This window comes from Pongo pygmaeus, chromosome 22 (assembly GCF_028885625.2).
Source record: "Pongo pygmaeus isolate AG05252 chromosome 22, NHGRI_mPonPyg2-v2.0_pri, whole genome shotgun sequence".
In the NCBI taxonomy this organism is placed as follows: Eukaryota; Metazoa; Chordata; class Mammalia; order Primates; family Hominidae; genus Pongo; species Pongo pygmaeus.
This window is the reverse complement of record NC_072395.2, coordinates 52,943,410-52,956,555: the sequence shown is the minus strand read 5'-3', so window position 1 is coordinate 52,956,555 and position 13,146 is coordinate 52,943,410. Positions and strand designations below refer to the sequence as shown.

At 44.1% G+C, this 13,146-nt stretch overlaps 1 protein-coding gene across 1 annotated transcript in view; it reads left to right on the top strand.

The window, feature by feature from the left end:
* Positions 1 to 13,146, top strand: part of DSCAM (DS cell adhesion molecule) — an 828,718-nt gene that overhangs the window by 796,805 nt on the left and 18,767 nt on the right. Inside the window, exons 30-32 of the mRNA XM_054468799.2 lie at positions 2,932 to 3,081; positions 10,773 to 10,970; positions 12,414 to 12,716. Of these exons, the coding sequence (XP_054324774.1) occupies positions 2,932 to 3,081; positions 10,773 to 10,970; positions 12,414 to 12,716 (651 nt within the window). The remainder of the gene's footprint in view (positions 1 to 2,931; positions 3,082 to 10,772; positions 10,971 to 12,413; positions 12,717 to 13,146) is intronic.

Sequence of the window (13,146 nt, the reverse complement as noted above, 5' to 3'; positions counted from 1 at the left end):
TTTATTCCGGAGTGAAATACCTTATATTTCCTTTCCAATAATAATGAGAAGAATAGCTAACATGTATTGAGAATTCTGTAAATGTCACATAGTTTTTATAAGCACTTCATGTGCATTGCTTAATTTAACCTTTCAACCAACATATGAAAGAAGTCTTGCTTTTGTAACCAAGATGTAGAGAGGTCTATGTAGCTTTCCAAGGTCACGGAGACAGGCGCAGAACCAGGTTCCCCACCTGGCCACACTCATCACCATGCTGTCTGTCTCCAGTGACAGCTAGCACAGCAGCAGGCCACCTGCTTCCACACCAACAGGCTGCTTCCAAGAAACCCTCAACCAGAAGTTATCCAAGCTTTTGAGTGCCCATGGAAACACCCCGAGGCAGGCTCCGAGGCTGCCTCTTTTCAAACCTGGCTATGTTTGTTTTGGAAGGTGTTTGCTGGCATGAGTCCCAGGGCAACCCTTTCTTGTTGGTCTGGATAAACTGCCTGACTCTCAGCACATAGCCCAGCTGCCTCCTGCTGGGAAGGCAGTGGTAAGAGGCCAGGTGGGCAGAACACCTCCTCCATCAACCCTCGCCCTTCTGCTGCCCCACCCACCACTGGAGACATCTTGACCTAATGGCTCCTAAATTCTAAGGCCTGGGTTCTCCTGGCTGAAGTCACATTTGGTCCAGGCATAGCAGCACTTAAAGAAAGATTGGTCAAGTCCAAAGTGGCTCTTGATCAGCTAACTTCAGTGAAGCAATTCAGTTAAACCATGTATGTGAGGTGGCACTACCTGCCCTAAAGTACACAAGATTTTATTAGCTTGCTTATATCAGGACAAGGGATAAGCTACTATGTTTTGCTTTTGATTATCTTTTTTTGGGAAAGGGGAAAGTATACCTGAAATCTCTTTTGTTTCACCCAGTAGATTGGGCATTAAAACTAAAAATTTCCTTCGAAAAAATTTCAAAAATCAGAATGTAATTCCTTTGACCATGTAATTTTATAAGCCCTTTATATGCATTATTTAATTTAACCCTTCCAGCCAACATAGGAAAAGTTTCTTTTGTAACTGAGATGTAGAGAGGTTACACAGTTTGTGGAGGTCACCAGGGTTATATAACACGGTTACAATATTTGCTAAATGCACCTCACTAGACAATAATCCTACATATGACTATGAAAATACATAGCTAGGCAGATGCCGTGAGTGGTCTATGGCCTTCCAAGAGCTGGTCACTGGGGGCTTAACACCAGAGGAAGCCTGCCAATCATTTCCATTTGTAAATAGGACCCTTAGCCAGAGATCCATCCCAGTCCATGCAGGATCATCTATCAGCAAGAGCCCTTGACCTCCTTGTGATGCCTGACAATTGGTCGATGGCATTTTCTAATTACTGGGAAGTGGAACTGTGGTGCTTCAAAATGCTTTGCGCTCTGACCACAAGAATCCAATATTACAGTGACATTAATTTCCAGCTAGAATGAATGGTTAACCTCATGATCAGACAGGCGCCCAAAATTTTCCATGAAAAGTGTGTAACCTAGCCCCGCAGATCATCTGGTGTGATCTAAAAGGGCCTGCCTGCTAGAAACTGTGACATATCCCATCATTAATGAAAAACAAATGTAGACACGGAGGCTCTCGTGCTGGGTCCAGTTGTAGGAAGCTGTCTCTGTGGAAGAGCCACCCTCTTTGAGGAGTCGAGTGACCGCCACGGGGCCGGACCTCCAAGCCAAGCCCAGGCGCCTGCTGTGGTGCCAACCTCACCGCACCATGCACTGGGATACTCACAGACATCTTGGCAGCCTTTCCTCTATTTCTCTGCCAAGAAATTTTATTCTAACTTTGAGAGGCTTTCCTTTCCTGCCAGAGACTGAGTAATTGGATTTTGTAAGGTTCATTCTGTTCAGAGCCTTTTTTGGACACAGAAGTCGAGCTGTGTTGTTTATGACTTTCGCATCCCTGTTGCAGTGTCAGGGCAGGCTGCAGCGTGGTCCCTGCTGACTGCTAAACTCTTAGCAACAGCATCCTGGGATGCAGTCTTTGAAACTTTATGAAAAATCTATATATCCTAGCCAAAGTCTCCCTTGGAGTAAAAAAGCTCTTTAAAAAGTATGAAACATATCACAAGGTAGTAATGAGAATCCTGGCCCACCAAATAATGACCCAGCTCAAACAGCAGCTCCTGCTCCAAGCACTAAGATGCCCAGAACCCATCCAAACCCAGGCTCCTGCCTCGCTCACCTTCAAGTGCCCACGGCAGTAGGACTTGGGAAGTCTGACAAGTGAATCATATAGGAGAAGTCAGTTAATGGATGTTCTAGAGTGCTTAAAGCTTACAGGAGGTGGGAAGAAAAGGAACATACCTTGAGTCCTTTAAAATAAAGGAATCAATAAGGTCTGAAGACTGGCATGTTTTCTTCTCTTTTATTTCCCCTCCAAACATTAGCCAAGTTCAGAATAAGAGCAAACCTCAGTAGAGAGAACTGCAGTGGCGATTTTCTAGTCCTGCAAACAGAGCTTCCCAGCAGCCAAAGGGACCTATCTTCATTGACAGCCTCATCACTGGTGAGGGGGCTGGCATTGCAGATGATGTCTCAGAGAAGCTTTTGACAAACCCATAAATCCAGAGTTCAAATCAATGTTAGCTTAATGAAAAACCAAGCCCAAAGAGAAAAGAGAGCTCCTTCTCTCCATAGTCATGGTTCTTCTTAGCTCATTGCTCCCAAAGCCAACCCCTAGGAAGAAGCTTCTATTCCTAGCACTGTAGAGTAATGCTAATTCAGTGCTTGAATTTGCAATCATTTTTGTCACTTTAGATGAGGCTATTATTGTGGTTGTCATTAACAATAACACAAGTGCCTCAGGAGAGAAAAGGCCAGGGAGTGGTTGGAAGGGAGATAAACGTGTTTGGCTTTCTGTGTTCCTGCCATCCTGTAGATGATCGCTCCACGGTTCTGTTGACGGATGCTGACTTTGGAGAGGCAGCTAAGCAGAAGTCCTTGACAGTCACTCACACAGTCCATTACCAATCGGTGTCTCAGGCCACTGGGCCCTTAGTGGATGTTTCAGATGCTCGGCCGGGAACGAGTGAGTGGTCAACAACACTTAAAATGTGTGGGTGTTAACAATGCTGAAAACATAGTAATGTTCTTTCTCTCTCAAATGAAAATGTGTGGCTTTTCATACCTATGCCTGAGAAACAAATGGGTATGATAACATCCCTAACTGGGATAATGAGCTGTTATTGATGGATCTTGGCTATTATTATGTCAGTTGAATTACTGTTAGTATTGGTTACTATAAAAAGTGCTAGAAATTTCAGGTACATGTATTTATTTTTTTAATTTAAGCAACACAGGAAAGGAAAAAGGTAATCCACATTAGTGTATGTCTGCTGTATGCCAGTATTGGGATAGAACGATGATGTCATGCACGTTATCTCTGCAACAATCCTGTAAGATACCTACTCATGAAGCAGGTATCATAGCCTCTATTCTGCAGATGAGAAAACTGTAGCCTCAGATAAATTATGCAAACAGCATAAAGTTGCACACATAAGTAGTAAAACCAAGATTCAGCAACAGACCTGTCTATCCCCAAAGCTTATGCTTTTGCCCCTGAACACGCTGTTTGAGAAAAATTATAATTCTGGTTAATGTGAAGATTATGTTGGATTTTGTTATTAATATTTGCATCCATAATATATGGAAATCAATTACTGCAATGAAGGTGAATCCCCTAATATGTATCTAGAGCTTATTAATTGGATACTCTTATTTCTTCATAACTGGAATCATTCCTAAATCTCTTTAAAGACTGAGAAATTGATGTCCTGATTATTATCATTTTGGAAACTTTGATGTCTAGCTTTCAAATCTCTAATTAATTTCTTTGCAAAAATTTACATTCTTAGAATAGTGTGTTATTATTAGAAAAATAAATATTATAATGTTAAAAGCTATTCTTCATAAATCCTAGCTTGGGAAGCATTTGCGAAATGCAGTGAGCTTTATGACGTAAACCCATTGCCTATGAAATAACATTGTAATATACAGAAAACAGTTTCAGCAGGCATTGAAATTCATTTAAAAAAATGTTTTCAAGAACGTTCTGCATTCTAAAGAAGTCTTTTACCTCTTCCTTTTGTCTAACCTTCTTCCCCCCTTTCTTCTTTGATCACAGTAATACATTCTGAAGACATAAACGGGATATAAGTGGGAATTAGCTTTGCAAAGGGGTGTGTGCCAGAGTCTTGCTCTTAAAAAATGATTCAGGCCAGGCGCGGTGGCTCATGCCTGTAATCCCAGCACTTTGGGAGGCCAAGGCGGGCGGATCACAAGATCAGGAGATCGAAACCATCCTGCCTAACATGGTGAAACCCCGTCTCTACTAAAAATACAAAAAATTAGCCAGCCTGGTGGCGGGTGCCTGTAGTCCCAGCTACTCAGATGGCTGAGGAAGGAGAATGGCGTGAACCCGGGAGGCAGAGCTTGCAGTGAGCTGAGATCACGCCACTGCACTCCAGCCTTTTTGGTGACAGAGCGAGACTCTGTCTCCAAAAAAAAAAAAAAAAAAAAAATGATTCAAGGGCTTTGACATCTCTTCAGCCATTGGCTTCTCCCTTGTGAACTGCCTGGTGTGGCTTGCTGCTACTTCAAGACACTGCTCCAATGGGTTTCAGAGCCACTTTTTTGCTGCTAAATCAAAAAAAAGTTATAGATATTGAAAGGATTAGATTTTTAGAGCAATACAGCCTTGGCTTCAGCATTCTGTTGGAAACGGTAGCAGAAGAGCAGGCAAAAGAGACAACAGAGCAGATGCCCTGGGTCTCGTTCTCCACCTTTACATGCATCAGAATCACCCGGTGCCTATTTAAATATCAATTCCAGGCATCCACCAAGAGATTCTGTCCTAAGAATCTGCATGGTAACAGACACCCTGGGTGATTCTAACGCTGGCTGTTTGGACCCCACATTGAGAAACACTGCCCCAAGGGTTAGAAATGTTTCCTGCATGTAACGCAACAGGGCAGGACCCCTCCAGCACATCAGTTCTTCCTGCCAGGTAAAAAGCAACATGCATTTCTGCCTCCCTTTCAATGGTCAGCTAGCAGCCGAGAATGCATAAAGCTAGTCATAAATAGTTAAGATAGGAGAAGCAGCAGCCCAAAACAAAAGCACTGGCAACCTTCCAGCTGCATGGTCAGCCCCAGAATAATGGGGAAGTTGATCTGTTGGCATGTAAAATATCAACAGAGACATGAACTGGAGTCACAGCAGATACTGTAAACCAGTGGTCAGCGAGTGCCAGGCAGGACACATGTGGGAGGGACGTGTGTGTATCTCATGGCTATAAAGTTGGAAGCAGGGCTGGGAATGTTAATGCGTTCATTCAGCACTCAAAAATATTTATTCAGTTTTCACTTTACATATATGGCTCAGTGCTGTGTGATGAAGACACACCATGAGTAAGATGCAAAAAGACATTCATTTCATCCTAGTCAGGGGGCAGACGTTAGATATGGAACTAAAGTAGTTTTCATTTATCAGTAAGTCCGAGACAGAAACAGAATGAAGCCATGGTGAGTCAGCGGGCACGTGGAGCAGTGGGAGGGGCTGTCTTGGGTCCAAGTCATTCAGGAGGACTTCCAGTGAGGGGAAGACATGAAACAAGATCAGAGTCACAGCAGGAGCAGAAGGGGCAGCAGGGAAAAGCTCCCAAGGTTCCCCGCATGATAAGGATGGAAGTGGCACTGGAGCACAGTGAAAGGCAGGGAAAAGGTGAGACAGAGAAACAGCTGTCCTCATCTTGCAGGGTCCCCTAAGCCAGTGCCTGGCAGGTGCATTTCATTCTGAGAGTGCTGAGATGCTGTCCCTGGGGCTTAGCCTGATGATCACAGGGAAACACTACAGCTTATAGAACAATGTTTCTGTCCTTTGTGCTGAATTTCACTAAATGATGTTTACCAACATCAAGCAAATCTACTCAAATGCATGCATCAGTCTCTGGTTCCCCCCTCACTCTCCAAAATGAGCTTATTCATTTAGCATTTGCAGAACCCTCTGTATTAGTAAAAGATCTTCTGGATCATTTTTTTCATTAAATGTTCCTCAAAAACCACAGTGTGAGGGACTGACAACACTCCATGTTTTATTTAGAGTTAGAAATGATAGGTGACTGGCCCCACAGTGGGTTCAAGAGTCTGAAACCCATGAACTTTCTGAAGCACAGTCCCCCACTAGCTTCTTGCACCAGAGCTTCTCACCTCTGCCCAGGTGTTTATACCTCTGTGAATTCCATGGAGCCGGTTCTTCTCACCACAGTTTGGCATATTTGCAGAGCATCATTTGTATTCTCTATTTTCTCAGCTAGAGAACACATCGTGATTCTATTTTATATGTTAGGGCTGTGTTGTCATTGCAAGAATTCTTTATTTTTAAGAAAAGCATCTAAAACATGTTGCTTGCATACCAGAATGACTGCATTGTAGAAGTTATGTTTCTAGGCATTTTATTAGTTTGCCAGAGGGTTGCAACAGATTCTTATGAGGATGGAAGAAATCATAACAATTTGCTACGTAATGCTGTCAGTGGTGAAAACACATCCCTTGGCTGGTTCTGCTGCACTGATTACTTCTCTGTCTTTCCTGTGGGTTATAATACACTGGAAAACTAGGACTCTATCCATGTCCTCATCCCCATTCTAGCCACAGTGTCTGACACAGGCATGTAGTGGATAAATACCAATCAGCCATCAAGTTCTGAGATCAGAACAATGGGAATGGAAAAGAAAAGACATTGAGTCGTGTCTGCTGCATAGGAATCATGGGCAGGGCCAGCTGTGCCTGTCCCATGTGCCCGGAGCACTTGGGCACATTAATCTCACTTAAACTTCAGGACAGCTCTTAAGGTGGGTGATAACACCACCTAGTCTTAGAGACTAGGGAATTAGGCAGGTCTGACAAGGTCACTTGGCCAGCGACACAGCCAGGGAGTAGTGAATATGAACTTCCAGCCCAGGCAGCCTAATTCCAAAGCTCTCACTCTCAGTCATTCTACGTGGCCTTTAGGTAGAGATACTACATATAGGATATGGAGAGACTAAAGAATAGACTTCACACATACGCACATTCAATGACAAGAGCTTACAACATGGACTTGAATCTTTATTGTTGAGACTTTGAAAGAAAAAATGCCCTCTGTCACCCAGGATGGGACTAGCAGTGGCCCTGAGGGAAATACCTGGGGTGGGTGAGGTGCATCCAGTGGTCCAGGATGTAATAAGTGCTAGATAAATATTTGTTAGTTACATGAGGGAGTGTTCAGATCTCCCAGTTTCATCCTCTCTCTGAGACAACTAGTAAATTCATTATGTAAAGCTGGACCTCCACAACTGCAAGATGTGGAAACCAATGGCACAGATGAAAGCAGATTAATACCATGATCACAGTACATATGACATGTTCTGTAACCTATTATCTACAAAATCCTCTCTCATCCCAAACTCAGGATAATTAAAATAATCTGATTCAATGGGCAGACGCTTAATTAGGGTTCAGACTCCATGTTGAAAGGCCATGAGCTATTTATATCCTGTGCCCTCCAACTCATGGGCTGCTGAGCAGGCATGAAGCTTAATCACCGAGTTTTATTTATATTAGAATGCTGGGAGCCTAACAAAATACTTTCCATGAAGGGGTAGTAAATCCCAGCGTTTATTTGCTTAGTAGATGAGCTAGTAAGTTACACAAAAAAGGCTTCCTGTGGAATCCAAGTAAAAATTATATTTTAGCTGCTATCTTAAGTCATTATCATACAGCAGAGTTCAGTTCAGGTACAAAACAATGACTCCAAAAACCAAATTATTAAAAAATAAATGTGTCAAATACCCCAGTATTCTACATATTGAGGCAATTTTGACCCTAGGATGCCTGCCTAATGCAGAACAGAACTGAGGGCTGTGGTTTAAGGAAACTAATATCATGACCTAAATTTTCAACATTATCAGGCCACCAGTAAAACTGTCCTCATCTAGAAAAAAGAGATTATGAACAAAATTAACTTGAAAAGAGACCAGGCTTTGAATCAAGGCTGACATGTGCGACTTTCCCATGGAATTTTCCAAGTAGGGTGATCTCAATGAGGAAAGGGGCTATGACAGTGAAGATCTTTGCCTCACCATTGGGGAGTGAGCTCAAGCAGAAGAAACGAGGGTCAAGGTTTGGGGGATTGGAGGAAATAACTGTATCCTTGAAGTGGGACTAGCAAACTATACCCCCCAACCACCCCCCAACTTCCATGCCAGAAGTAAACCTGCTCAGAATGAGCTACAACAGTTGTAGTTGCAAGAAACTTAAAGAAGAATAAAAATGAGAATTTTCAAAACTTATGTAAGGGACTGAGTAATTTTCTGGAAAAGACTCATTAGCATTTAAATAACAAGCTTCACTTATTTAAGCTCCACTTATCAAGTTGATAGTGCCTGGAAGACATTTAGCCTCTTCCCCATCATAATGTTTTTCTGTCTTTTTGAGGGCCTCTTTCCTAGCATTTCGGTGAAGAAACCCAATTATCATTCATACCTGGTTGTGTAGAGCTCCAGCATAACTCATTTACATTCTCATCAAGGCCAAAAAAATCTTCTAATGAAGTCTTCCATGGAATTGTGCAAGTAAGGGATGAAATGTGTCTTAAAATCAATGCCCCAGAGAATATTTACCAAGATTGAGTATTCTGATGATTTAGGAAATCTTAAAATCTATCTCTTTGGCTGCCATCTTAACATACCTCTCCAGCAACACAGAATGATAGATTAGATTCAAAGTCGAATTAACTAGAAACTTGCAACGAGGAAATCTCCCGTTTAAAAACAAAGTCATTGCACCTTCCCAGTGTTAGCCTTTCACATTCCAACACGGAATTATAAGCAAGCCAGGGTCATGTAGACACAGTACTAGGAAACTTAGACACTCAGGATTTGGCCATATGTGGTCAAGTAACAGGCATTATCTGAACCGAAAAGGCAGAAGGTTTGGGTTATAGTTTTATCACTTAACAGCTATGTCACTTCTCTCTGAGCTTCCATTGCCTCCATAAAGTGACCCTGGGTCTATGAATTCCTTCAGAAAACTCTGTATGCCAGGGATTATTGTAGGCTCTATGAATGGATCCAAAGAGGGATACCATTGCCCCTGCCCTGGAGACACTGCCAGGCTCATGAAAGCACATAAATAAATCGGTGCAATAACATTACAGACTGGCCCTGTCAGTTTTGCTCCTTTGAAACTTCATGAGAGCCCAACAGTGAATACAGTCTGCTGGGTTTAGAAGTGGCCAGACCATACTGAAATATAACTGTATCAAACTGCTCTTTGAGAAGCAGAGAATTCAAAGGTAGAAAAGACCCATCTAGGACCTTAAGCTGCCTCCAGGCTGGAGCCCCAGAAAAATCATTCCAGGTAACTGAACCTCTCTCATTTTCCACAGAATTCCAGAAAAGGTGATGTTGTAGCCCACTCTGGTATCTGACAGTCTCTGCTGGTGGAACATCCTTCTTAGCTCACCAAAGGGTTGAGCTAAGAACTCCGTCCACCCCATCGACTTGCTGCCTTTGGTTCCAGATTTAGAGAAAATGAAACCCATCTGGCACCAGCTTAACCCTTTGTTCTCCATATTAAATAACCCAAGATGTCTTTGTTAAAGTTAGGACAATTCCATTGAAGAGATGTGCTATCTTAGGCAAAGGGCTTAAGGAGAGTTGGGACATAAAAATATGGTCCCTCTGCTCTAGGAGCTTTCAACTTAATGAATAAAACAGTCATTATTAAAACAATGAGTAGTAATATGAGAAACAAAAATACAGGCAACATCTGTATTCATTTCCTAGAGCTGTTTTAACGTAGTACCACCAAATGGGTGGCTTCACAGCACAGAAATGTATTTGCTTGTAGCTGCAGCACTCCAGTCTCCACCTGCATCATCCCCTGGCCCTGCCCCTCCTGTGTCTGTGTCCTCTTCTTATAAGGACACCAGTCACAGTGGATTAAGGGCCAACCCGATTCCAATATGACCTCGTCTTAGCTAATTTCATCTGTGATGACCTTATTTCCAAACCAGATCACACATTCTGAGGTCCTGGGGGTTAGGACGTGAACATGTCTTTTGGGGGGACGTGATTCACGCATAACAACACCTAAGGTTGTAGAAAGGAGGTCATGTTAGAACACATTGGGCTGAGCTTCCTTGTTTTACAGAATATGATGATGCCCAGGAAGTTTAAATGATGTGCATCGGGTCATAACATTATTTTTTGTAATATCATCCATTTAGTTGCAGTTGCAAACATCGTAACCGAAGTACCTCTCTCAAGTCATTCTCTAGCACAGTAATTGGTTTTATTTTCTTTATAATCTTCATCACTATTTGAAATGTTCTTGCTTTGTCCTGTAATTGTTGTCAGTCTCCTTCATTCCATTTCCAGCTTTTAGAAGGGTCATAACATTATAAAGGCCAAGAGCAAGACTCAAATATGTAACTTCTGAATCCAAGTAGGGTGTTCCTTTCCCTGCAGGGCTGATTAAACACGTAAGTATCAGATGAAGGTTTCAAGCCATAAAGGAAAGGGAAAGTATCCTCTGCATAGGAGAAGTCAAGGAGGTTTTCCTGGAGGGCGTGGGCGAGTCGGCAGCGCTGGGTGGGTGGCACTGACCTCTGCTCTTGCTCTCAGCTGACCACACTCCTCTGCAGACAAAGACAGACACGATTCTTGGCTCTTCACAGATCCCACCACCAGGAGGAATGCCAAGGCTGGGCCCACAGCGAGAAACCGCTATGCCAGCCAGTGGACCCTCAACCGACCCCACCCCACCATCTCAGCACACACCCTCACCACAGACTGGAGGCTGCCAACACCCAGGGCTGCAGGATCAGTAGACAAAGAGAGCGACAGTTACAGCGTCAGCCCCTCGCAAGACACAGGTAGGCCCTGACGCTGCCTCCTCCGTCCCTGGGGACCAGCACGGCCCCCCCCCCCCCCCCCGCCCCCCCCGCCACCCCACCCCACCCCCCCGCACCTTGAGCTTCATGGGCTCCTTGGGGAGGGGAGAGAGGGTTTCTTCCCTCTTACTTATGTTCTTTTGAAGGTCACTTTCAAATTGTTACACGGTTTATCTAACAGGTACCAATACAACTGCACAGCCTTTACTCCACACAAGGCAAAACAGAGCCAAACTGCATCTATTCTGCAGGTGTCCTGAATCTTAGACCGAAGCTTATTTCTCCATTTAGTTCCTACCCCACTGGGAGAAATAGAGACATTTTTAAATTTTTGCCCCCGTGATTGCAATAATTGCTGATTACACTCTGAGGGCGTCTGACCCATTACCATCTCCAGGATTAAGACACTGCACTTGAAGTTACATGATGAGGTCATAGCACCCTCTATAGGGAACACAGGCTGATCCGTTTGACAATTAAACAGGGGTTGGTTATAAGGTAAGTCATCCAGTCTATGCCATCAACCACCAAGTTTTCACTTCAGAGAGAAGACAGGCCCTAAGAATAGCACTGGGTTGCCCACCACCCCCTCTTAAATTTTGAAAAGAAATTACATCTGAATCTAATAGCTGTAGGAAATTTTAATACTCATTTTTCTTTTGTTCTTGATGATATACTTCAAAAACAGTGTTCCAGAGGAGGTTCGTCGCCATGTGAATTTATTTTTATGGCTGTGATTTCTCTTAGAAGAGTCTCAGAGTTCCACACAGAGGTGACCTTAAAACTTTTTAGTGCATTTGAAATGCAGACATCTCCCTGACCAAGATGACGTGGCCCAGCTCAAAGGCATGTGGGCACTGGTTTTTGTCCTGATGGTTTTCTAGTCCCCATAGAGGATAATCACAACAGAAGATGCATCCCAGGGTTTGGGGACCATTCTGGCTTGTGGCCAACTTCCGTGCAACGTGACATCTTTATTTCTAAATATCGTCACGTCTTCCTTCCTGAGCTGAGGCCCCAGAAGCTGAACTGCAGCTCAAATCATTCATGCCAATTAAAGAGTCTCTAGGGCACAGATCCATTTGCAGGTTGGAGCAGAGAGGGGGCTGCTGCCACTCCTACTGTTTTCACTAAAAGCAGGATTTTTTTAAAGGGAAGGCATTACTTATTTATGGAAACGTCCCAAGCTGGGACATCTGACTACAGCAATTTGGTTGCAACAAAGCTTCCCTTAGCCGGATCTGCTGAGACGTGTGAAGCTGGCCTCAGAGTGCCTAAGGCAGGAGCCTCTGACAAGGAGCCAGAACTCCTACCAGGACCCACCATGATCTGGAAGAAAACAGCCCCAAGCCAGGAGGGGCCATGCCGTTGGTTCAGACTTCTGATGGTGAGTCATTCATCTTGTTTTTCTCTTTCCTGGTGTAGATCGAGCAAGAAGCAGCATGGTCTCCACAGAAAGTGCCTCCTCCACTTACGAAGAACTGGCCAGGGCCTATGAACACGCCAAGATGGAAGAGCAACTGAGGCACGCCAAGTTCACCATCACGGAGTGCTTCATATCAGACACGTCATCTGAACAGTTGACGGCAGGGACAAATGAGTACACGGACAGTCTGACCTCCAGCACCCCTTCCGAATCGGGAATCTGCAGGTTCACTGCATCTCCCCCCAAACCTCAGGATGGAGGAAGAGTAATGAATATGGCAGTTCCAAAGGCACATCGGCCAGGTAGGTGAGCAAGACCACCTGGGGGCCGTCTCTTAGGGAAGTGTACCTTCCTGGTTCTGCCTCATCTGCTGTGAAAGCCCTTCTCAGTGTTCAGACCAAATGGGTGCTCTGTTTATGGATGGCTACATAACAAACCATCCCAAAGTTCATTGGATTAAAACTACAGCCGTCACTTACTTTATGAATCTGAAATTTGGGCGGGGCCTGGTGAGGGTACCATGCTGCAGAGGCTCTCCTGGGGCTGGGGATCCACTTCCAAAGTGGCTCACTGACCTGGCTGTGTTCTCCCTGTGCTGGCCTCTCCACAAGGTGCTTTAGCTTCCTCACAGCGTGGTGGCTGGGTTCTAGCAGCAAATGGTCCAAGATACAGTCTGTGGAAATAGCCAGTTTCCTTAGGTTGGGCCTGGAAACTGACACAGCTATCATTTCT